Raw genomic sequence first — 25,615 nt, 5'->3', positions numbered from 1 at the left:
ATGTTGAAAGGCCTCATTGTCCACCGTGGATTTAGCAGATTAGACATGGGGCCTTTACACAGCAAGCCTATCAGGTTAATTAAGAGACTAAGCGCTCCCAGAGCAGCACAGTATCCCACTGTGTGATTTACAACATTATGTAATCCAGATTGAATGTTTTCCCTGATTGGCATTGTTAGACCAAGTTCACAGGGTTTGATTTATATTGCTGTTTAGGTCCAGACAAAACCCATGTTAGCAGATTTTAGTCTGTGACATGGCCCTATTGCAAAGTTGTTTATTGATCCTCAACTCCTGGATGAGTCGCCTTGAAGTTGTGTAGAGGAATACATGATTCCAACAGGATGAACCCCAATTACTTTGCTTTCAGCGAGCCCTTTTTACATTTAAGTAGCGGCAACAGCAAATGTAGATATCAATAATTGCTATTTGACATATATGAATTCCAAGTCGACTTATCCACAATGTAATTTTATACTAGTAAGAGTTCTAATTAAAGATACAATTCATTTTCAATAGTGCAAATGGTCATTGTGGATATCTGTAACTTAATTAAAACTAGTCAATTTGAGCCACTGACTTCTATTCAAATTGAATTACAGATATCTGTAATTCCATTCAAAGTCAAAATATCCATACGGACATTTCGAAATGTTGCAATCCGAATTCATGATCTCTACAACTTAATTCTCACTAGTAAAATGTTAATTATGTGTCAACAATTCAATTCTTTCTAGTGATAAAGTTAAGTTATGATATCTACAATTGTTCTAACATTACAGATATTATAAATCAGCTCTAGATATCTAAAATTCAATTCTTACTTGTCGAAATTGCATTATTGATATCTTGATCTAGAATTGTTATATGTAAGAATGTAAGTACAGATATCTGAAATTACTTTTTTATGTTCAACGATTACATTAGAGATATCTACTTTTTTTTACTAGTCAAAAATGTAATTGTTGAACTAATCAAAAATGGAATTTCCACATGTAAAAATGTCATTGTAGATATTTTGTATTATGTATGGACAAATCCGAAATGACATTTTGACATGTTGAAATGTAATTTCCAAGTGAAACCTAATCGATACTTTTCAGCCAGACTGTTTTAATGTTAAAAGGGCTTGCTATAGTCTCTTGCTGTAGTATCACCAGCTCAGACATAACTGTCCTACCACAACTCAGTACTACTTTCATCAACAAGTTGGCAAAAAAGTTAGTGTAGATTAGACAAGCATGGATGATTTTGATATCAAATAAGAATTAAATTAACATGATTAAAAACATCTGTTTTCATTTCAATTAGGCTACAAGTTGACAAAAAGTTAGCATATTTATGGTTCATTGATGATAACCACTAACTTTATCCCATGACTAGAAGCCAACAATAAACAACCAACCTCCTCCTTTAGACATATAATAACCCAAACAAGATATGAAACCGGCATTGTGACCTGACCTGACAATTATGAAGCACAATTCAAAGGAACCTTATCTGCTGCTGTACTTCCACTTTCACTTGAAATGAAGCTGGAATCATTTCACTGACCTTTCATCAGCTCTGGATCACAAACCATCGCTGTGCTGTGACTGTGCAAAACCATTTTATCTTCCTATTATTTCCTTTGTCTTCTCATGTTGTCAGCCTGAAGCCTTGCAGCAGTAATGTACATGACTGGTGTCAAAAATACATGTACAGAATGAAGGATATCTTCCTCAAGTGTTAGGGCAGGTCTTTGGGTGTTCGTAGAGAAATCATCCGTCAGAGTGCCTAAATGTGACATATTGAACATCTTCTCAGAGTTTCCTATCCTCAGGTGGTATGACCCAGTTTACACTTAGTGCCCTCCGGTGACACACTGTAATTTGTCATGCCGAGAAATTACTGGAACAAGGAGACCTGGGAGACATTGGCAATTAGGAGAGGGTCCACTTGGTTTGTTGAGGGCACAGCCACACTTAAACCTAATATATATATAAATTTACGATTTTCAAAGACTTTGCATGCATGTATCACACATTGATTTACAAGTTTTAAATCTACCAGGTATTTGAACCATTGTATACTGAAGGCAGATGGACAGAGCATCCGGACCACTGTGTCTTGTGCTCCATCTGTTCCACCTGGCTTAGAAAACATAGCATGTTAGGGCTTGTTTTCATGTAATCTGATTGGCTACATGTTGGAGCCAGTATTGGCCGGAACCAGCAGCACATAACCACAAAGTACATGTCAGGGTAAAGAATACCGGACGACATTTTCAGGGAGGAAAAAATTTATTACATATTTATTTATACTTTCATATACTTTTTACATATTTATCTATAGTAATATGTATCTGGAGCAGAGGGATGGTGGAGAAAAGATTGGGAGGAAGGGCGCATCGAAGGAATGTTACTTTCTTTTTTCCCACCAATTTAATTACATCATTAATTCTGTCATAATATTCACAGTCCCATTAAACAAGCTACAACAAAGATTTTCTAAAATATATGCAGACATATAAAACTAGCATTTTTTTTTTAACACTGGTGGATTTATACCGCGGGAAGATGGAGGGGTATCTGAGATAACCGAGTAATGTAACTAGAGAACAGACAGACTAGTTTGAGGGGACTCTTAATTGTGAAAGGTGGAACCGTTTGAAAACACACCAAGAGTGAGGTGTACAACACGCACGCATACACAACATACGCATGACAGTTTCTACACAGTCATCATGCTTCAACAGGACCGTATATTAGTCTCTTTTTTGTGTATTTCAGAGTGACTTCTTTAGAAACAACCACAAGTGGGTCAAAAACTGCACAAGGCTGATTCCAAAAATTAAGAAGAAAAAAAATAAATCACCAAATGGGTCCACACTTGAAATGCATAAAAAGTAATTTTGGAGCCACACATCGCTTTATGGGCCACCATCGTTCTGAGAGGCTTGGGAAAGGATCTCTGTCCCACAAGTCTGATTCAGCCTTCACATCGAAGATGCCTTCTTCTTCTTAGACTGCAGACCTCTTTTTTTTTTTTTTTTTTTTAACAACTGGGTGTAAACAGAATCCTTGGGAGAGTGGGGCGAGCTGGACGAGAGTGCACCACAAAGCATTGCACACAGACTGGAGCGGATCCAAGGGGGAGATACTGGCAGCAGACAACAGTGGCAGCAGGCCCGGTCAAATACACAGACATGACTGTTCCTATTCTTTGCTAGCAGGTAGACTCAGATAATCTCGTTCAATTCTTAAAAAGGGCTGACAGTTGGAAGCTTGTGACACAATGTTGTTGATTAAACTGGTTAAATACACTTATTTAAATGCAAATACATCATTAAAAAAAAAACAATATATGAAAATCAAATCTAGAGCTTCGATCAAAGACCTGTCAGTTTATGATTGGCTGAGAGTCGTAAGGCAACTAAATAAAGGTAAAACACATTCAAAACCTTAAAAAAAACATTAGACAAAAATAAATGGTCTTTGGTGTTCTCTTTAACTGAGAAAAAAAAACACTGAAATAAAAAAAACCCAGCAGTTTATTTGATACCCATTGTTTTCCTCACGTCTGTGTTCCCAAAAGGAAACCGTTTTTGTGACAAAAAACTCTGATATAATGTGCACGGGATCCAACCAAAACAAATAAAACATGACACTGACTTCATCTATAGGTTTGATGAAATCCTGTGCAGTGCAAATAGTAAATGCCCCCGATATTGAATGCAAGTGAAGAGGAGAATACTTTTTACATGGTGCATGTTTTTGCAACAGTATCATGCATCATCAGATCACCTAACATGAGACAGGAAGGGGGTGGAGTTCTGGATTTGGACTTCAAAGAATTGGTCTTCTTAAATGCATATTGTCAAATGATTCCTGAAGGAGTTTGTTCGACACTTTTTATTCAGTGGATCTTCTTTTTTTTTCTTCTTTTTTTCAGAACATCTACACAATATCAACCACTTTACACTCCGCTTTCAATGATCACAACACATCCAATGATTGAAAGGTGGAGCTGGAGAAAAGTGGAAATTACAGCACTTCCACTGAAACGCTCCACCAGGTGGTGTGCTCTTTTCCTGCATCACCGCTATATACCGTGATGATAGCACCACTCCAAAAAAAACAAAAAACACTGTCGTGCTACGAATACAAGGAATCACAAAGGGGTAGGGGGTTTCAAACTAATGTCAGGAGGGGGAGGATTCCCCAAAAAGTGACGACAAAATGCCGACTTGGACCTCCCCATGACTTGATACTGACTGACATGGATGAGTGTTCCCTCGTGAGCAGATATGAAGATGCAGTGTTGGACCTCGGTAAAGAATTTTTCCTCTGACAAACTCTGTGTGTTTTTAGTTGGGTGGTGATGGTGGAGGGGGGGGGGGAGCAGAGGGGCTCGTTTATGTAGGTTGATCCTTCTGCAGAGCTGAGATGTCCAGAGGAGGGGGGGCCCGCCCACTCCACTCCTTCAGCTGACCTTCCTTGAAGAGGAGGTTGATGGCGGGCAGAGGGACACCGGATTCCGCGGGCGGCTGACTGAGAGGGTTCAACACACCGCTGTCCATGTCAGCAGTCTGGTTCCCGTCCTGCCCACAGAGGAGCAAAAGTCACAGGTCAGAAAACAGAAGAATATATGTGGAACAAAGGGTACCTCTCTCTCTCTCTAAATTAAAAAAAAGGTGGATTCAAGAGTGTAGAAAACATTTATCCCTCTAAAAGACACAGAATTATAAAGCCGAGTGCAAATGCAGAAAAGGACATTCTCTACACAGCATACTGTTAACTTCCTATTGAAAACAGTTTAAAAAATGTCATCAACTTTATTTATAAAGCATTAATGTTTATTTAAACTAAATAATTCGATCTGTAAAATCAATGTTGACTTCAGAGATCTTCACTCTGCCTCGTTTCTTTTCTTTCCTCCGAGTATTCTCAAGTGTTCCCGTTCAGAGAGAGCAGACCGTTTTACCTGGAATGACTGAACGAAGCTCAACACCTTCAACGATAGCTTTCTGCTCGAGTGAAGAAGCTCTTGAAGGCTGAAACAACAACAAAGATGTAAAGTCTCCATCCAACAACTCTTATCTCCTTCATAAACAAAAGTCTGACACTTTTAAAGATGTTTGGTGAGTTCTCTTTTTCTTTTTTACCTTTCACTGCTGCACAATTTATGCGTGGCGATTTTTCGACACACTTTGCGGTTGAGCTCGGAGCTGAAGAGAGGCATGCCGAAGCACAGTTCGAGAGGGACCCACTCATCTTCAGAGGAAAGTGCTGAAAGAGAGATTGTAGAGGGACGAGGAAAACGTATATGACGACACGAAAAAAATGGAATTCTGATATTCTGCTTTTGTATCTGACATGTTTAGTCACATCTTCACTGTATTTAACATTTGTGGACCTACAGTCTGTCTTTGCTTTGCCTTCCCCGTTGTTTTCTTCTGTCACGAGCTCGAAGGACTCAGTGCTGCCGTTTGTGTCCAGGCCTCCACCCAGATGTGTATCCCCTTTGAACAGAAGCAACAAGTGTCTACTCACTCACAAAGTTGACTAGGAAAAGATTGCACCTTCAGTATGTGAACATCACCTCCAGTGGGGCTCTCAATCAAAACAATAACAAAACATGACGTCTAACCTCTGCGACCAGAGTTTACACAAAACTCTTTCAATATTATTTTTTGATGGATAGGGAACATAAATCTGTTTATAAGAAATCTACTGCAAGGCTTCAACAAAAACAGACATGTCCTCGTCTATGCCGGCTCCTGTTAACGCAAAGGTTTCTAATACAAGACTATGGGAGCCATTTCTCAAACCTATCACAAAAACTACAGTGTTCAGACATGACGCAATGTTATCCCATCTTAAAATACTTTACATACTAAAAAACGTAGCACCACCATGGTAATTAATTAAATGTTTGGCGTGTTAGCCTCATTAAATACTCCAACCTATGGTCAATAATCTTCAATGATACCTATAATGAAGCATCGGTATTCATTTAAAAGTCACATATTATAGTCCTTTTCAACCAGTTTAAATAAGTCTCAGCGCTCCCCAAAACATCTGTGAAGTTTGTTGTTATAAACTCTGATCCTGTATGTTATCATGCCAATTAACCCTTCTATTTCAGCCCTGCTCAGAACAGGCGGTTTCTGTGTCCGTAGCTTTAAATGCAAATGAGCTGTCTGACCACTTCTCCGGAAGGGCTCGGGTGGCTCGTGCTTTCTCACTCCATGCCTGATGGTTTGCGGTAAGAAGGCAGACTCAGAGGGCATAACAAACACCTAGTTGTGGGAGGGTCACCCACCTGGGGGAGGGGTTACTGCCCTTTATGATGTCACAAAGGGACGATCTCCAAACAGCCTGTTTAAGCACACATTTGCTGAAAAGTAGAAAAGGCAAACAACAGAGAGGATGGACTTTTCTCATAATTGGGGGGTTTGTAGAAAGTCTTTTACATTTCTCAACATATACCTACATATAACATATGAAGTCTATTTTTGTTTGCTTGGTACTTATAGTATTTGTGCCTTTTTCATTTGCCAGTTTTGTTTTATTATTTTTTTGGTCCTTCATTGTGTTTTAGTAAACTGTGAACTACCCTCCTTTATGAACGATTTCCTATCATTATCATTCAGTATTGTCAGAAAAAAGGGCCACCCCATCAGAATAAACATCTATTTTGAAACAATGTGTGACCTCCTATTTCAGCAGGATTTAATGAGCAAATCTGGAGGTAAAGGTTAATACTGTTCGATCGCAGCCATTAGCAAATGCTATCACAATCAGAGACACAATTATGCAGACAAACAGCATAATTAAAGTGGACTTTGAGGCAATATTTATCTAGTTTGCACCATCAGTGCCATTAGCCAGCAGAGGTGAGAACATTGTTGCTAATTTAACTAATCTTTTTTTCTCACATTCACACATCTGCACGCTCCCACCTCTGCACTCAACCGTGTCGCTGGCCCGGCGGCGGTGCCTGTTGTTGGAGTTGAGCATGGTGATGTAGCCGCACTGATGCTCCAGGTCCACCTGCTCCTTCAGCTTCTGCAGGGACTTGTGTTTGCACATGTTGGAGTAGGAGAACTCTACAGAGGGGGAGGAATAAACACGGACAATAATGTTTCTCCAGAGCAAAATTCCTCTTGAGGGCGTTCATATGAAGCTTGAAACAGACATTTACATATTCAAATCATTTACTATCCTAGGTCATCAAATCTTCAAAAATTAAACTGAACTTTTGAGTCACCAAAGAAAAGGAGTGCAGTTTGACTGAAATTCTGTTTTAAAAAAATTATCCAAAATATAGCTGTGACTCTATCGATATGACTTCTCTACTATAATAATAGTATTATAAAAATCTCTGCATTATATACAAAAACGTGCAGCTTTAGGGTGAAAAAGAGTCATAAAAACACATTTTTAAATATCACCTATTTTTTTTCTGGGACTTTAACATTCAAATCCATTGAAAGCTGACTCAGGAATTTTTCCATTTTCTGTTTGTATGACTCAGTAAAAAATGTCTTCAAAAGACCTTGCAGGATTTGGACTAAAAGGCTTTTACTAATGATAATTATTTAGTCTCGCATCAGCTTAGAATGAGCATATATAACCACAACAAAGAAGCTGAAAAAATGTTAATACAAGAAGTGATTTCAAAGATCTATGCAAATGTGATAACTAAGGCCCCGTGTCCACCATGCATTTTTTTCTCAGTGCCAGTGTTTTGTTTTTTTTAATTTATTTTTAACAAACTGCAGATGTTTTTGTGCGAGCCCTCAAGTTGAAAATCTTTTAACTTTTCAGAAAGGCGTTATTGACATCACAGCACTGATTTCCAAATGCAGGATATTTCCCGTGTTTTAGCCTCCTACAGATCCTATCTTCTCAGTGTCTGCTGGGGTAAAAAAAAAACGATCTTAAATATGAAACATGCAGTAAAAAGTATGGAGAAGTGTCGGTCATAAAGAGGCCATTGTCGAAATCTGCTGTCTGTGTGGTCACAGGGGCCTAACTCACCTCCTTTCAGGTCATCCTCATCGAAGGGGAATGGGATGTGAACTGTTTCTCCATGGCCATGCATACCGTGACCCTGAGGGTTACACACACAATACAGATTACACAGTGTACACAAAGAGGTGATTACTGAAAACAGACAAAGAGTGGATACAAAACTCAAAGTTAATATTAACTCAACAGAAACACCCTCCTGTTAAAACAGAGGCTCCTGTGCGTTTAATAATAATAATAATACATTTTATATAAAGGCCCCTTACGAAGCAGAGAAAAAAAAACAAAGTAACAACACATGGTTAAAATTAACACTGATAACACAACAGGGGCAGAGCAGCTGAAGCCTCTGGACCCCATGGTGGACACGCGGGCAGTTTACCTGAATAAGCACAGCAGAGTGTGTGAGGGCGTCGTTGAGCATGGTCAGCACGTTGGATGTTGGGACGACACCAGGATCATGACCCCAGGACGTGATCAGCAACCGATCGTATAACTGCAAAAAAAAAAAAAAAAGTGAAGGAATTGTTTCGCTGGTGAGAGACAGAATCCCAGCCACAGAAAACGATAAGAAGAATCTGGTCAGAAAAAAATGTTGTGAGGAAAATTTATGACCGCCATAATAGCAGGAAAAGGAAGCACAAGCCTCTCCGACCAAAATAACATATCAACACTTCTACTGGGTAAAAACATTGAACAATTAAACCTTCATGCTGCTGCTGGTTGACTTTTGGAGGGACTAAACAGGGTGAAGCTGAGTAAATAACATAAGTTGTTAAATCAAAAGCCAAAAGACAACAAGCACGAAAGTAGATGCTGCTGTGTTCTCATAAAGCCTCCCATTTACATATCACCTGTTGTAGCCAAAGATATTTGGTACCTCTTTCTCAGTTACCCAATGATCACTAACTTTGGATTACAGCTAAGAGCTTTACAACATCCTGTTGGTCAACACTGGCCAGGACAAGGACGTCTTCTATGGCTCTTGTGTCTACATTAGACTGAGAATTACGACTGAGTTCTCAGACATTTCGTGTCCAAATATGTAACCAACAGACACCTTGAAATCCCTGATAAAAAACCTCGTGCTGAGGTCTGAGAATTGTGAAAGGAGTCGTAAAAACGGCCAGGGACTTTTTGGTCTTCTCAAAATGAAAGATTTTATTTTGTGCATCAAATAAAAGTCCATTTAATTTCTGTTCTATGTTTGTGATGTTTGAAGTGATTTGAAATTTAATTTAAATTGTGTTTAATAATCTACAATACTCAAGTTAAGTAAGCGTTGTTCATAGATTTCAACTGAACATCTTAAAGGTACAGTACTACTGGTGGTCAGTATTTTTCTTAGATACAGAAGACTTTTAAACATATATTTAGACTATGTATAATCATATTGCATGTTATCCTATATAAAGGGTAACATAAGCACATCTATGTTTTCATACTATTGATCTATGATGTTATTTCCTCTGATTCATTGATTAATTGATTGAATAACAGATTTAAAGAAGAATATTTTCCTAAATGTTCAGAGATGTTTAAAAGTTTCAGTTTTGTTTTTTGTTTCTCGTCTTGTCAAGTCATCTTTTTAATTTGTCAACAGGGTGACCTGCTGGTCCGATTGCTTCTCTTATGCCATCCTCTTTTTGGGTTTTTCTTTTTCACGTTACTTTAAAGCCATATGTAACTTGATATCATATTTCAAAGTACTTTCACTTTTCATCTTTTGTCTGACTTGATCTAATTTAGATTGGCCAACGAGTTTTATTTCGAGTAAGTCGGTTTTGCAAGAGTTGAATTCTTTTTGATCCACTCAGAGCACCCAGGGAAATTAGGATATATTCATATCTTAATTCATTAAATCAACAGGTGTAGCGATAAATTTAATTAATCGCTGCACCTGTCCTCCCTTGAGAATTTACCAAATTCTTTACCGTTCCCACTCTCACATTCCAGGAATAAATGAGATCATTTCAAAGACCACTCAGAGGCCTCGGAGGAGGACGAAGCAGGTGCACAGTGTTTTACAGCTGAGTGTGTGAATCCTGTTCGCTTTTGATCCAACAAAGGATTCTTTTTCTGATCACAGGTGGTTTTTTTCTTATCTCACTTCAAGGGAGTTATTTATATCATACGTATCAGCATACATTTACTGACTCGACCGTGGTCATATGCTCATTAAACCTACCTATCTTATTAACCATATGAGCGGGCTTACCTGGAATATGTCGGGCAGTTTGCGAAGCCTGGAGCCTTTGGAGAGCAGCAGAGAGGGCGGGCCTTGGCCAGTCACGTGGTACAGGTACAGCTTGAACCAGATGGAGCTCACCTCAGGGATGGCTGGGCCGATGTGCTGCAAAGAGAGAGAGAGAGAGAGAGAGAGAGAGAGAGAGAGAGAGAGAGAGAGAGAGAGAGAGAGAGAGAGAGAGAGAGAGAGAGAGAGAGAGAGAGAGAGAGAGAGAGAGAGAGAGAGAGAGAGAGAGAGAGAGAGAGAGAGAGAGAGAGAGAGAGAGAGAGAGAGAGAGAGAGAGAGAGAGAGAGAGAGACAGAGACAGAGAGAGAGACAGAGACAGAGACAGAGACAGAGACAGAGAGAGAGAGAGAGAGAGACAGAGACAGAGACAGAGACAGAGAGAGAGAGAGAGAGAGAGGGAGGAAAAACATGTACACAAGAGTGAAAAAATGAATCCACATACATCCTCACACACTTGGGATGAAGACAAGAAAGGAACAGGGACAGATTTTGGTCCGTGTCAGAGAAGCAGAGGTTGAGGTTTTAGAGATGTGAGCAAATAAAATAATTCATTAAATTGTGCTTGGTTGGGTTCCAGCAGTGTGAGAATAATCACCAGCGTGAGTGGAACAGCAACAGTTTAACTTCTTCTTTCCGTCTCTCTGAGCTCAGTTAGACAGCTGGAGTGAGGCCAGGCAGAGGAATTACCCATGAGCCTCTCCTCTCCTCCCCTCTCTGTCTTTCTCTTTGTGCAGTTTTGTTGTCAGGGGCAACAGAAGGCCAAGAGCCCACAACCAAGAGTACACACACACACACACACACACACACACAAACACACACACACACACACACACAGTCACAAACTATTCCAGGCTTACAAGAGCACACACAAAGAAAAAGGGCAAACATGACAGAACAAACATATGAACGCATGAACTGTGGAGTGAAATACAAACAAACAACTCTTACACGGGCAACATTCGATCCAACAACCCAGCACGTCACACAGTATCCCTCTCTCAGCCTGAGGGCGTCCTACCTGAGGCGTGCAGCTGCTGATGGGTCTGATCTCGTTGCTGAGCGGAGCCATCGAGACCAGCAGCTTGTAGTTCTTGTTGAGGACGCGGCTGCAGGTAGCCTGGTCCAAACCCAGCAGGCTCTCACAACGCAACATGTCCAAGGGGAAACCTGAACAGAGAAAAACAAACCATTCATCCAAAATATTCTGCTAAGTGGAAGAGAAGGAAGAATGCATAACGTTTGTGTCGTCTATGAGTACGTATCAGCATTGAGAGAGTGAATATGTTGAATCAGAAGTACTTGAGCCACTTTTAACTAGCAGTTTCTAGACTTTATGCTAAGCTAGTCCGACGTCTTCACGAGTGGTATAAAGAGAGATTAAAGGATTATATTTCTCAAAAGAAAGCATGAAAGCAATTTTTTACAACATGACAAACTATTCTTGTAAAGTATGTGACAAGAGGAAGAGGAAGGAGTCTATTCTAGAAGTTCCTCCGCCTCCTGCGAGGACACACCGGAGTCGTTAAGAAGTCTTCCAACTAAAAAAAACACACAGGAAATCAAGCCCACATTTTAAAACAATCACCTTTTCTTGCTGCATATTAATCTAAGAGGAAAGAGGTGTGTTTGATCTGCAGAGAGAGTGGTATTGACAAATCAAATATCAGCAGGTTTTAGCGCATGCAGGAGGACCGACCGCAGATCCTCCTGTCAGCAGTGTTCTTCTATGATCCATGTAACTTTTTAAACATATCTGGTATTAAGTGCATTAGCTTTGAGAAAATTCTTCTTGAGCAAACACTCTGATTGACACTGTGTCTCAACAGCCAAAATCAATGAAATGGCTCTCCCTCAATATGAAAGGGAATATGCCACTCAGAAGTCAAATACAATATGTAATGAAATGACTGCTTCATACTCTTTGTGTCCTACATTTAATTTACCTGCTTATTGAGACTCTGCAAGTGTCTCGGAGCCTCTGTGCTGTCAGTCAGAATTCATTTGGATTATTACTGCAGTGAAGAACAAAGGAGGATAGAAGAGTCTAATCTGCAGAGAGCTTTGCTGGCAGTGAAAACTTCCCTCACTTCCTCAATGAATAAACACCGGGATCATCACAAGACTTTGGTGTCATTGTGGGTTTAGTTCAGCCTCCTCCAGCAGCCTCTCCGTGCATTCTCTTTTGCCTGGAGCAGCGGCTGAGGAGGGCTGAGAGATAAGACAATCAGGAGTGAGGCAAGCCGCCAAAAAACAAACAAACGGCATCTGGTGGCACTGTGGTAGCTACATGGAAACTAAGAGATTTCCTCTGCTGCTCCCCCTAGAGACACGAGTGGAACAGTACAGCTTTGCTCTCATAGCATGCCTGAAGATCTGCAAATATGTGCCACCATATTCAGAGAAAACTATTCAGACACAGTTGAGGTTGACGAGGCAGAGGGCAGAGATTCACACAAAAACGGAGAGAGAAAGAGAAGATCCACATCCTCTTTGATTCCTCAAAAGACTTTTCAGCTTCACTCAGAACTCTCCCATAAAAGCGTCTTTGAAATGCAGCTGAGCTCTGGTAGTTACAGAGTTTCCTTTCAATAACAGAGTCAGGATAAGGTGAAAGTGTGGAGTAATACTGATTCACTAAACATCAGCAGTAGACACTAGATAGCCATCTTGATTTGTGCATGATTCAACCTTAATTTAAAAGCTGGATAAAAAAAAAAATGACATTCATGCTTTTATCTGAAAATAATAAGCCTTCTGTTGTTTGAATCAAACACAAAAGTCAAAAGTCCTTTAACAGTGATTACTCTTCATACCATTCAATCTGAATCATCACGATCAAAAAGTTCTCAAAAGTTGGTTGGGAAAGTAACTTTGGTAACCAAGGAAACTGTTGGTAAAAAGCTCAAAGCCCCCCCCCAAAAAACAAACTACCTAAAAACAATCTAAAGACCAAAAAGTACATTCACAATTTTCCACAATGTTCTAGAGAGTCCAATGGAAGCTGCTGGTTTTCACGTGTGTAGACTTGTAGCGTGGGAGAAGTTGGACATGGGGGTTGCACCTGTTTATTTACCTATGTTTGGGATATCAGGTCCCTGATCCTGAGTCAGTTCTTTGTTGTAGCGCAGGAAGAGGATGGTGTTTTTCAGGGTCAGGGCGTGGTCAAAGTAACGCTGAGCCTCGCCCTCTGCTGTGCTCTCCACCTGGAGACGCATAAACCCAGTCAGACAGTATGGCTGTATACCTGTTTCATGGCAGTGTCACAAACACAAAATAATCTTTTTTTTGGTAGGGTTTTTTTTTGCTTGTCTCACCTTCTCCAACTCAGCCAGGAAGCTGTCCAGAGTCTCATCAGACAGCTTCCCCACTTCAAACATGGTCACCGCATGACTCTTCAGGTTCTGACAGGTCACACACATAAACATTCACAATTATGAATTCTGAGTATCAAGTAAAAAGAATTCTGTCTTCGCTTACTTGGACTCTGTATGTACACTCACCGGAGAGAGGTTGCCCATCATGAGGAAGGCTGTGAGAGTGGAGTCAAAGAGGAAGGCGATCCTCTTCGTGGGAGCTGCTGGGATGCTCAGGCTGCTGACGCTGGCTGTGTCTGCTGCAGGCAGAGAAATCACTCATGAAGAACAGAAATCAACATGTATGCAATACCACCACACACATGTTAGATACTGAAACTTAAGCCATGAGCTATGTGTACAAAGGGACAAACACAAAGCCTTTGTCTTAAATCCATTAATTATTGACATTTGAATGTGGATGATAAACAGTGCTGCATAACAAAGACAAAATTAGACCTCTTCAGATGAAAACGCCCGTTAATGGGAGAACCACTTTCAGAAGCACGACAGAGCTTTCTACAGATGAATTTACCTGAATTCCGCCCCCCTCCCCAGTATGAATAAAATATCCATCTAATAAGCACTTCTACTCCAAAACATCAGCATTAGGGTTTAGCTCCGTCCTACGACGCGTGCCCTACCCCAGTTGATCTGTTCCTGGTGCAAAAGCACGGGCGCATAAGCTCACAGGAGAACTACCAGATCACGCGGGAGTAAAGAGAACAGCGTGCTAACAACATGTTGCTTTGTCTTTCGGAGGAGTTGTTGTTCATTTGGTGCCTGTTTTGACATGTTGATTAAATGATGTCATATACGATCTTGAGTCTGTAAAGTGTGTTTTATTTTGAAATTGACCGCTCGTTTCTTGTCTGACTTCCTGTCCCTGTGTGTGCGCGTGTGTGTGTGTGTGTGTGTGTATATAGGCAGACCGACCTTGATCTTCGAGACTGGTAGTGTCAGTGTCAGTGGCTGAGGAGCCTCCCTCCATGACAGGACTGCCCTGCTCCCAGGACAGCAGCATCTTCTGAGGGTCCATGGTGCTCCTGACACAGACGACAGAGACGCTTCATTAAGTTCTGGGCTCATCTTCATCCAAATGTTGCAATATTTAGAGAAATTAAGCTTAAGGATGAAACAATGCTAAAGACCCAAACTACTATTTGCCTGTCACATGAGAGTTAAAATCCTAAAATGAACAGTTTTGTCACATGAACTTAAAATGTGTTTGAGGTTTGGTTTTTTTGTTAATAAATGGGACAAAAGGGTTTAAACAGATTCTTTCCAAGAAATGATCAACTTTGATTATTGGCCACCTGCACACCCAGCACATACTTGAGCCTGTTGACAGATGGGGCATTCTTCCAGGTGGGATTGAGCTGCTCGGTGCCAAACATCTGACCTTTCTTCACAGCGAAGCCGAGGCGACAGTACATGGAAACTGCATTCTGAAAAAATGTATTTAAAAAAAAAGACATTCTTAGTCTGATAATCCTTCACTGCTATGAATCAATTGCTGACCTGCAACACTTTGCATCAGATATGAGCAGAAGAAAAGCGTTGCTATTTAAAGTATTTCAAATGTTTTTGGCCTTCATACTCTCTTTGATAACTGTTTAAATTGCTAATACTTTAAAAAAGGCAATTTAACAACTCCTAAGAATTAGAACTCTATTTAATGTAATGTAATGTAAAAAAAAAAAAACCTGCATCGTGAGAAAGGATTACTCGTTCAGTAGATAAACTGTTAAGGATGGATACATGTTTTTTATTATTAAAAGGAACAATTAAAAATTGGAACAAGAAAATAGGGCATAAAATAGGAGATAGTGTCAACTTCCAGTTAAACTGCTGGCTGGCTTTTTCAAGATTTCATTCTTTCATCTGCCTGTCGAGCCGTTTTAATCTCGTATTCAGAGCGAATACGCCACCACAGTCAAGTACGGTGGGCTTGATTACGTTCTGCACCTTCCTGTCCCCACAGGTGCATGTTGAGGTCAACTCTTTGTCACCCTCTTATCATATCAAAAGTAGCACAAGCTTCAAGTGTCTCAGGCTGAGTTTAGTCATTACACAGGAGAAAGTTCAGCAAAAGTCACAGCGGAGCACGAGGGAGGCCTCTCAGACATTTCAATCATCTCAGAAGTCACAGGGTTCCTCCTGCAGTCGCTGCCTTCCACCAATTCTTTTAAGTGCTGTTTTTCTGCAGCAGAGATGAGATGTGACTGAGGGACCGCAGAGTTCAGCTCTTCACGCTAAAGGTCAGATCTCTGAGAGCCAGTTTTGGCTTCATGTCTGATTGGGATTGCAAAGGAAACTGGAGAAAACTGGAGCACCAATTCAACTGGAATGTTGCTGCTCAACCCTCTGGTAGAGTCACAGGGCATGAAGGACCAAATCTGAAACAATGCCCGTGTGTGTGTGTGTGTGTGTGTACCTCACATGTGCAGTTTGAGAGAATGTATTCTGAAAGTAACAGCCAACTTTCTACCTGTGAGGCTACAAAGTATCCCTGCTCCATGTCATTTAAAGTAAATCAAACAACAAAGACAACAAGATGCTTGTTGGAGGTAAGAACTCAGAAAGGTTACAAGAGTGATGTAGAGCTGGTAAAATAGACTGCAGTACCCATTTTAAACACTAGGTTTCAGAGTTACACATTGATCCTTTGATCGTAAAGAGAGGTACGAGTTGGCAGCATCCAAAAAATAAATCAAGCAAAAGTGTCTAAAAACTGTTTAATGTTACACATAGGAGGCCTTACTGAAGTGTAAAGATTGTATATTGTGCACGCTGGAGAGCCATGCAGAGAGGCAAAAGCAGGATTTACTGAGAACTCTATTCAATACCCCGAGTTTCATGTGACACTGTCGACATGTTTCCTTTTTTGTACGATGTCATCTGTTACATAGTTGATGGATGCCACTTTTGTACATGCTTTTAAGAAAATCCTACTAAATATATTTTTTTCAGTTCAATTCAAAACCACAATTGAACGGGTGAAAGTGACATCCCTCTTCCAGTCAGTGTTTATTTTGAACGTTTGCTTTAATTGGAACATTCAGGATACCCACCTTTACTAAGTCCAAGTCAATCTCCAACACGTTCGCCAGCTGAGAGTCACCAGGAGAGGGAGAGTCATGAGAAAAAGAAAAAAAAAAAGCAGTGAAGAGGTGATTGATAGTTAAACACACAAGTTCACGTGTTGTTTACATTCAATGAGCTGAGCAGCTCTGTAAAAAAGTAACCTTCTCAGAGCGTACCTCGGACACATTTGTCTGCTCATCGATGGACACGAAGATTTTGTAGAGAAGCGTCTCAAAGTAATCGCCCTGCACGCGGTTCATGACGAAGCCTTCCAGCGGGGGCACTAAAGACACAAACGGCGATCAAAAAAACAAGTGACACTCATTCATATAAGAACACACAGGCTTAGTCACGGTAATCAGTCAGATGAGGATGATGGCAGGATATTTGAACAACACACACACTTGTATACCTGAGATGCAGCTGTCATCAGATATGGGAACGTCCAAGTAAATAAAGCCTCGGTTATACAAGCCTGAAGCAGAAAAACAAACAAACTTTGTTCACATGACTGACATAATGTTTTTATTTTACAACTACTGTACCCCTCCCACAGGCCTCCTGTCTGTAATTAACGATACACACCTACATCTGTGTGTATAGTGGAGGAAACTCAGCTCACTCTGATCTCTGCACCTGTGCTTACTGTATGTAATGATGCGTCATCCTATTTGAGGTTCATCATATGTCAATCTGTTGGCTAATTCACATTCAAACTGCACAGACACGACCTCAGTCCCTGAGCGTCATCTTTAATAATCACTTCTATGGCAACAGTAGAATGGGCCTCTATATTGACTGAAAAAACATCTGTCCAGTCCTCCACTTACCGATCAATCAATTAATGCTAACTCATTCTACTAATGTTTGATTTGTTGTCCATTAAACTCTCCTTAAGAATGATTGTATGACAACAAAGTGAAGCTTCAGGTTCTATTTCATGCTGTACACTTGTTATGATCCGGCCAACACTTTGAACCATTTTAACATTCAAACATTTGACTCCTCGAGCATTAGATATGTTGTTATCATGAAGGTTAATTATCTTTCAAAACTTTCATCAGGGGTTTCCAGCCACATGGATTCTGTAACATCAGCATCGCTACTTGCATTTTGCAAGGTCAACTTGCCACATATATCGTCATATATGAAGGTCTACCTGTTGGTGACAACCCGCAATCATTGGACCTCACAGCTTTGCTTGAGAAAGCAATGGGTGAGGTCACTGAGACTAGATCCATGTGTTATGTGCAGCAGTTTTATCATTATGGTAATTAGGATAACATATCACAAACAGACATTAAAAATAAAAAGCATTTCATTTCACCTGAATGGATGCCGACACAGCTGCTTTGAATGGGAGCACAACATGCTGCAGATACTCACTTAAGACTACATTGTACTCCATCGATCCAGCCAGCTGAGGTCCAGCATCAATCATCTTATCAATGGCTTTCTTCTCTGCTTGAGAACAGATCTGTGATGACATACGAGAAGCACACTTAAGACCAGAGAAGAACAATAGAGTATCCATGGATTTTAAGATTGTGATATTGCAGACTCTGAGACGATGAATATGTTTGCATTGTTTCTTTTTGGTGGAGAAGGAAGGGACTGTTGTAAAGTTGTAGTTTTTTTGATTTTCTGTTCTGCACATGCAGTACAGGGGCCCCCGGGATGAGCAGTCCAATTTCAATAGGAACCATAACCCATAAAATATTCCTCACTTCACCCCAAAAGATTTATAAAGATCAATGATACAAAAAGGGATGGATTATCTAAATATAAATCACATTCTCCTACCACTTTGTTAGTATGATTTCATCCATCCCGGCATGCTTTCACTAAAACATATAACATTGATCAAAAAAAAAGGAAACTCTAAATACATGCATTTAAAACAAACTGATACCCTGTAAAGACAGAACATGTTTTATCTCACCCTGATATCGTCCTCTGTGATGTAGCCAGTCTGTGCCACCCACCAGGGCTCCACAGAGATCTCCACAGGTTTGGCTGGTAGCAGGTCCCTCGCTGACTTTCTGCGGAAAAATTTCTGAAAAAAGGAGACACGCACAAAAAAAAAAAAGAAGGAAGAAGCAGGTGAGGTGAGATCCAGTCGCTTTAAAAATCAAATAAAGATTGCTTTAAAGTTTGAGTTCTAAAACTGACAAGAACAAAATAACAGTTTTCAGGACTTCTTGTTTCAGGTGATTTTAGCTTGAAAACTTGATTAGTTGTTACTATAGTAACGTTCATGAAGATGCTAATTAGCAGATATAATACTAGATTTTAAATATTTGAGTCCCTCTAAATGTTCAGATATCAATAAAGCCATTTAATGTAAAAGGCATCTGCTATGAAGGATCATTTGTTATTAAAAAAAAAAGTCCTACTTTCGAAGACCTGCACTGGTTCATAAGATCGATGTACTGGTTTCTCCCGATGCCGAGCAGCCGCAGACCTGATGACCAGAACATTTGGAAACCAGATTAGAATCTATCATTTCTCACAAACAATCATGAACTTTTAAATTCATACAGTATAAACAGTCAAATGAATCAATGTGGCTGCATAGCAGAATCAAATCTTTTCTGTGTTTTCAATAACCACCAGTAAGGCCTAACGTAAAAAGAGAGAGAGAGAGAGAGAGAGAGAGAGAGAGAATCAGAGCAAGAAGCAAAGTTGGAGAATAAGGTTTCTCTGAAAATGTTAAACTTCATGTTGGAGAAAAAGAGCGTGACAAGGGGCAGTCACTCATCTAGACTCCGCTGAGGGAGTGCATCCAAACAAACACACATGCCGACCACGCCACCAAGGGCTCTTGGTGTGTGTGTGTGTGTGTGTGTGTGTGTGTGTGTGTGTGTGTGTGTGTGTGTGTGTGTGTGTGTGTGTGCGTGTGTGTGTGTGTGTGTGTGTCTGTAACTCATAAACTGTCTTTTCTGTGTTTGAGAAATCTCTGGGTCATGCAGAAAGTTTAATGGCCTCTATAAGAGAGAGTCCTGCAAATTTGGCTTCAAATCCTCACACCACCTCCTCCAGTGTGTGATACTCAAGCCTGGATGGAGCAGAGCAAAATGTGCAGGGACAGCTGCCAACACACACAGGGAGCAGTGAGGGATGTTCTCATTTCTGCCTCCTAACGCAGAAAAATCTCCTGCTGCTTCACCAAGACACAGATACAATGCACAAACAACCGCCCACGTAAAAAAAACGCTCTCTCTCTCACTGTCTATACTGTCCCATCCATGACATACTTCCACAGCTCCTTTGGGGAGATTAGCGGGAGAGAGGCCCCTGTGAGAAGTGCAGGAGCCTGCAGACAGCCTTCTGTCTCAGCAGCATGGAGGTCCTAGTGTGCCAGGACTCAGTCACTCACAGGCCGAAGCACGTTTCACATGATAACAGAAGGAATGGTAGGATCAAAATGAATGTACACTTGACTCTAAGACTCAACGTTTGTGACTCAACGTAATCGTGATGTGCTTTGCAACCAACAAGGAAAGCAGCTCATTGAGCCAATTTACCTGTTGAGGAGCTAGCAATTTTCCTCACTGTGATATGTCATTTATGTTAGCCAATGTAAAAAAATAAATAAAATTTAGCCAATGCTTGTTTTTTTTTTATCATTATGTTTTTTAAGAACAGTGTTGGGTCATGACGGATAGTAAAATGTTTTTTTCTGAAAATCCTGTTGAAAAAACAGGGCAACTAAACAGAAACATTGTACACCTGCCAAAAAAAACAGCCTTACAAAACCTTTTATTTTCATCCACACAGAAAGAATGCTTTGAAAGGTTTAGACACACTTAAAGAGACAGATTGCAAATTAAGCTAGAAAAAAGAAAGAATGTATAAACGGAGAGAAAAAGGCACAAATGTTACCCACTGTATTCCTGAAAGCTGAAAGTCATGTCCACCTTTGTCTTTTGTTCAGATGGCTCAATTTAAAATATCAATTTGACAACTTTATAAACCCAGAGAGCCGACAAAGCTCACAACTAAAACCAACAAGTTTGGCATGATTGTAAAACGATGCAGCAATTCATCCAAAACTTTAAAGCTTCATAAATTTGAACGTAATAATTGAGTGTTTCACCTTCTCTGTTAAGAAAGAGCACTATAAAAGGTCACATATTATGCAAAATACACTCTACATTTTTCTCACACTAATATGTTCCTCAAATGATGAGAAAAGTCCATCTCTCTGTCGTTTACATGTTTGCTCAGAAAGGGGAGGAGATTTTCCCTTCATGACATCACAAAGAGCACTAACTTGTTCTGCCCTCTGAGTCTGTCTACTCACCGTAAACAACAGGACATGGTGCAAGAAAGCCCAGGCCATCCAAACCCTTCCAGAGAGGGATGTGGTCAAACACAGCTCATTTGCATTTAAAGCTACAGGCACAAAAACAGCCTGTTCTGAGCAGGGCTGAAATAGAGGGGTTTATTGGCATGATAACACAGGAACAGAGTGGATTTATAACAAGAAACTTCACAGACATGTTTTAGAAACTCTGAGTTTTATTTAAACATGTTAAAAAGGAGTATAATATGTGACCTTTAATAATGTATTGATATGTTTTATATTCCTAAAAGATTTTGATTTGAATTTTTTTTAGTGTTCCTCCAATGACCTCATGGCCGTTTCTCGACCCTTAAGGTGTCTGAAAGAGTTGCCTCTTTTTTTTCCTCCCTGTGCTCTACTCTATCAACCATAGCCGCCGTCTGAACAAAATAAATATGTAAATGAGAGCAGAAGCTGGAGCTACACAGTTTCCGAGTGAAGTCGATCTGTTGGGGTCTGAAGGGGTAAAATAAATACACAGAGACTCACAGTCAGCAGCAGTGAAGTTTGGCAGGGAGTCGTAACTCTTCTCGCTGTTCATAATATCCTTGAGGCACAAAAAGAAGGAAAGGAGGAAAGAGACAAGAAGGAAAAGAATTAAACTCACTTTTTCTCTCACCCTTCTGTGTCCCTTCGTCCCTCTGATTTATCACAGGATTAGCAACTCTGTGAAGCCGTGCTCATTTCTACTCCTGGTTTAAAATGCTTATGAAGCATTATCAGAATATGTCGTGGCCTTCAGGCAATTTAGTGGCCATGATTAAAGTTCAGTCAAGTTTAGTTTAGCACACAGAAAAATGGATGAAGCCATTAAGTTTAGAACACTCATCACGTGAATCAGATCTGAATAAATGGGAAGTATGTTGAATGAGGAACCATCATGTATAGAGGCTGGCATGAGCACACATAATCTCTCTCTGTAAACACACGAAGGCGTGGAGTGTAATGTCAATCTAAATCTAAAAGCACAGTGCAAAGATAATACACAATAAACATCAGCTGAAAGAGCAGCAAGAGAGGTCGCTGTAATTACATGAAATGCACACCGTTTAATAAGTCTATCCCATGTTCTGTGGGTTACATTTTAAAAACATTTTTTTTAAAAACGTTTAAAGAGTGTAAGGAGTCATGAAGAAGAGAAGCCTGTGCAAGCTGCAAACAAGAGCCTGAGGTTTTTTTTTAATGTAACACCCCGAGAAACAAGGTGTGTATGTGTGTGTGTGTGTGTGTGTGTGTGTTTTCTGGGTTTAGGTCCCTCAGCTTGTGTATAAGGCTGAGCTAGACTCTGACTGACATCTAGTGCCTGAATGATGCCAAGGAAAACCAGCAAACACCACATGCTCTTTGAAATGGCACCAAATTGGCCATAATTCTACTCTTTAAAAATAACACACTCACATGATACAAAGTAAATGGCTGGTTCATGCAAGCAGAAGAAGAAGGTTCATCCAATCATTTGTTAGCTGCACAAAATGAAACTATGAACCTTGTAATAAGGTATATTTTGATTTTGAGTAACAAAGAACACATCACACCTGACAGCAGCGAGTTGTGAAAAGCTCAGATCCTTGTTAGTCTAACAGCTTCTTAGAATCCCTGTTTTGTCTGAAGCTCGTATAGCTTCAGCAGTTTCCAGGGATGCCGCAATTAATATAAAGAGAGACTGGATGTTTGAAAACTAATTAGGGGATCTTTGCTGCTGCACATTAAAAGAACTCCTGCTCTATGCCTTCAGGTTAAGCCAGCCCTCTGTAATGAAAGCACAGAGGGAAACGTGGAATCACCACTTGATTGTTTTGGATATAAAGAGAACGTACGTCACGTACCATGTGTGAGAAAGAGTAAATGTTTTGTTGTATAATAACAGAAAAATGGCAGAAGCGTAGCCGTTAAAGATCTAACACTCTTCTCCTCCGTCCTCCGGTCTTACCTCCATGATTCCTATGTAATAGGAGAAGGGAGTGACTCGCAGCCCTTTGACCATGATGTCAGACAGGTGGTAGGGGTACAGCATCAGGTGGTCCCGGCTGTACTTCAGGAGCTCTTCGTAATACTTGCGCTCATCCTTCCTCACGTGGCGCACTGTTGGTAAAACACACAAACACACACAGCGGTCAGGTCGAAGCTGGGTCTTCATCATTCAAGACAAGTATGCAGAAAGGCAGCATTAACAGTAGATGTATCCTTTAATGTCATGTAAATATACCTGATGAAGTTGAACTGAAAGGTCATTCAGCCGGTTGGGATACTAACCCACGAGCCTTATTCTTGAGCTAAATTATTTGTTTACTCTCTGTCTCTCGTAGTCACACCTTATCATACTTTTGACGGGCAGTAAGAGGGTTATCATGCGGCTTACCTAGGTTATTGCGGAATCGCAGTTGGTTGCGGATGCTGTACAGCAGAACATGCTTCTCATACTCACGCTGAGAGTTCCCCAAACTCTGCAGAGGAAAAACAACAACAAAACACACAGCACACAGGTAAAGGAGCCTTTTCAGAGTAATCTGCAAGAGGAAGCAGTTCAGAGACCCTGACTCGACTTTCTGAACAATGTTTATAAGCAGCACCTAAAGGCTCTTCGTTTCGTTTAAATACTCACAAACTCAGTGCCATTAAGAGAAGTAACTGTACAGTTTACACTTCAGTATCAATCTGCAGCCAAAATCAAACTTTACACAAGCAATAAAACAGTCTAAACACAAGAAGCCTTGAGGCCTGAGTAGGTTCCCTGTGTCACTTCTTCGTCGGGTTGGTAGGTTTTTTAAGCTTTGCCGAGGATGCTCATTGCTCAGGGATGCAGGCAGCTCAAACAGCAGCACGACGAGCTGCTCTCTGCCTATACTTCACTGACATGTTCACGGAGGAAGGAGCTAATGCAGCTAATTAACAGTACAACAAAACTTTAAAAGATTTTTTTTTTTTTTTTACATTGCATATATACTGCAGAGTGGGGGGTTTTAATTCATTATTTGCAGGTGACATGCACGCGCTTGCATCATGTGGCGCCACCTATCAAACAAGCAGGCACGTGATGCACAGTGAGCAGAGGCAGTCTTCAGTGCTTTAATGGCGTTTAATGATGATGGTCAGTTATGGCTACGGCTGAATGGTTAAAGCCTGCAGGGAAGGTTAGCGACCCTGAGAGCTCCCCCTTGTATGACAGAGACACTGCGGTGACATTGACAGGTTCACCCCATACAGGCACGCACATACACACGCGCACACACACGCACACCACTAATAGGGGTGCTTCCCTCCCACCCTGCCCCGTGGAAATATGACAACATGGTACCTGTTTGACATTAGCTGGGAGCTTGTTCCACGGATAATTCTGCCTGATGTGAAATTCCACGTCGGTGTTCATCGCTAACTAGCTAGCAGGGTAAAAGCAGAATCCCTCGAGACGATCACAAACGGGCTCGCGGGGTAAGTCCACAGTGACTTCACCCCCCCTCTCCCTCCCTGCACCCAACAACAGAGCACAGCGGTACCCAAACCCGAGAAGATGTTTTATCCGGTGGTTATTTTCCCCTAACAATGAACGTCCACTTCCTTGTTGTATTTTCGAACAAGCCGTTCGTCACGCTCGTGGCTACAGTCGTCACTTCCTGTCGATGAGTGACACAGGCTGTGAATGGAGAGCGTGAACGAGGACATAAATGAGAGGTGATGGGATTATCAAACCTACTTTATGTCAAATCAAAGTTGTATTTAGTAATAAGCTTGTTTTTTTTTCTTTTATTAAAATACTCTCAGACCCTATGAGGATGATTTCACCTGGAGTTTGGACCAGAGAAGGATTTTAAAGGGGACATTTCCCCTTTTTTCATCTTTTCAAACTGTCCCCTATGTGCTCTAAATAAAACATCTGTGTTGTGCTTTGTTCCAAATATAACATGAATTAAGCACCAGAGGATGTTTGTGACCCTGTATTAACCAGCTCTCTCAGAACGCTCCATTTTGGTGTGTGTGTCTCTTTAAATGCAATGGGAACCCAAAATAGACATCACTCCTCTGTAGAGACAATAACAATAGCAGATCTACATACAGTTTTACTGTAGGCTAGAGGTGGAGTCCAAGGAAGGAAATTGGAGGGGAGGGGATTTTTTTTTTTTTTACCAGAATCCAACTTGTGAAAATTTGAAAAGGAGCTTTTTTCTCTGTGCTGTAAGAATTAAGCAGACCACAAACAAAGGACTAGATGGATTTATTTCACATTTTGTGGGTTGATAGACACTCAGGTTACCCAAATATATGTTCAAAAACTCTATAAAAGTGGATTTTTCATAATATGCCCCTTTTAAGGCTCACAGGGCTAACAATAAGCAAAAGGGACCCCATCAAAGAACAGGCTACTTATTCTGTCTTGAGAAATCTAATGGAAACATAAACAAAAACCAAATTTCCTATAGCTTCATCCTGCGCCTCAAGCCGAATTTGTGAAGCTTTTAGCATTGTCTGTAGTGCACCTATGAGAGCACCCCATGACCAACCTGTAAGCATGTTGCTGTCACTAATTCACTGTAGGGTTTCACTGTGTGACAAAGTCCAC

At 40.6% G+C, this 25,615-nt stretch overlaps 1 protein-coding gene across 3 annotated transcripts; it reads right to left on the bottom strand.

The window, feature by feature from the left end:
- Positions 1-4,395: 4,395 nt before the first annotated feature.
- fam91a1 (family with sequence similarity 91 member A1) lies at positions 4,396-24,707 on the bottom strand. 3 transcript variants are annotated; one of them, XM_079368592.1, is made up of 24 exons: positions 24,356-24,707; positions 23,420-23,504; positions 22,991-23,142; positions 21,550-21,607; positions 19,109-19,176; positions 18,655-18,768; positions 18,099-18,189; positions 17,125-17,187; positions 16,889-16,995; positions 16,700-16,738; positions 14,961-15,073; positions 14,562-14,671; positions 13,773-13,882; positions 13,587-13,673; positions 13,346-13,475; positions 11,291-11,439; positions 10,237-10,371; positions 8,401-8,514; positions 8,028-8,100; positions 6,947-7,093; positions 5,402-5,503; positions 5,147-5,270; positions 4,966-5,035; positions 4,396-4,582 (listed from the first exon to the last, which is right to left on the bottom strand). In XM_079368592.1, exons 1-24 carry the CDS (start codon positions 24,425-24,427, stop codon positions 4,397-4,399), a joined length of 2,499 nt encoding a protein of 832 aa, XP_079224718.1. In that variant the 5' UTR covers positions 24,428-24,707; the 3' UTR covers position 4,396. The 3 variants fall into 3 exon arrangements, with proteins under 3 accessions (XP_079224718.1, XP_079224717.1, XP_079224719.1); XM_079368591.1 differs by having other exon boundaries at positions 13,773-13,885; positions 24,356-24,706; XM_079368593.1 differs by lacking the exons at positions 21,550-21,607; positions 22,991-23,142; positions 23,420-23,504; positions 24,356-24,707 and adding an exon at positions 19,970-20,371 and having other exon boundaries at positions 13,773-13,885.
- Between the last annotated feature and the right edge of the window lie 908 nt (positions 24,708-25,615).

This window comes from Symphodus melops (genome assembly GCF_947650265.1).
Source record: "Symphodus melops genome assembly, chromosome: 18".
Classification (NCBI taxonomy): Eukaryota; Metazoa; Chordata; class Actinopteri; order Labriformes; family Labridae; genus Symphodus; species Symphodus melops.
This window is presented reverse-complemented; position numbering and strand designations above follow the sequence as displayed.

Bases quoted from the DNA above. Each gene is read 5' to 3' on its own strand.
- fam91a1 (XM_079368591.1), bottom strand. From the start codon at position 24,427: ATGAACACCGACGTGGAATTTCACATCAGGCAGAATTATCCGTGGAAC. The intron at 18,769-19,108 runs GTAGGACTTTTT...TCCTTTTTTCAG, and splicing joins ACCAGTGCAGGTCTTCGAAA to AAATTTTTCCGCAGAAAGTC. The intron at 13,476-13,586 runs GTGAGACAAGCA...ATGCGTCTCCAG, and splicing joins TCCTGGCTGAGTTGGAGAAG to GTGGAGAGCACAGCAGAGGG.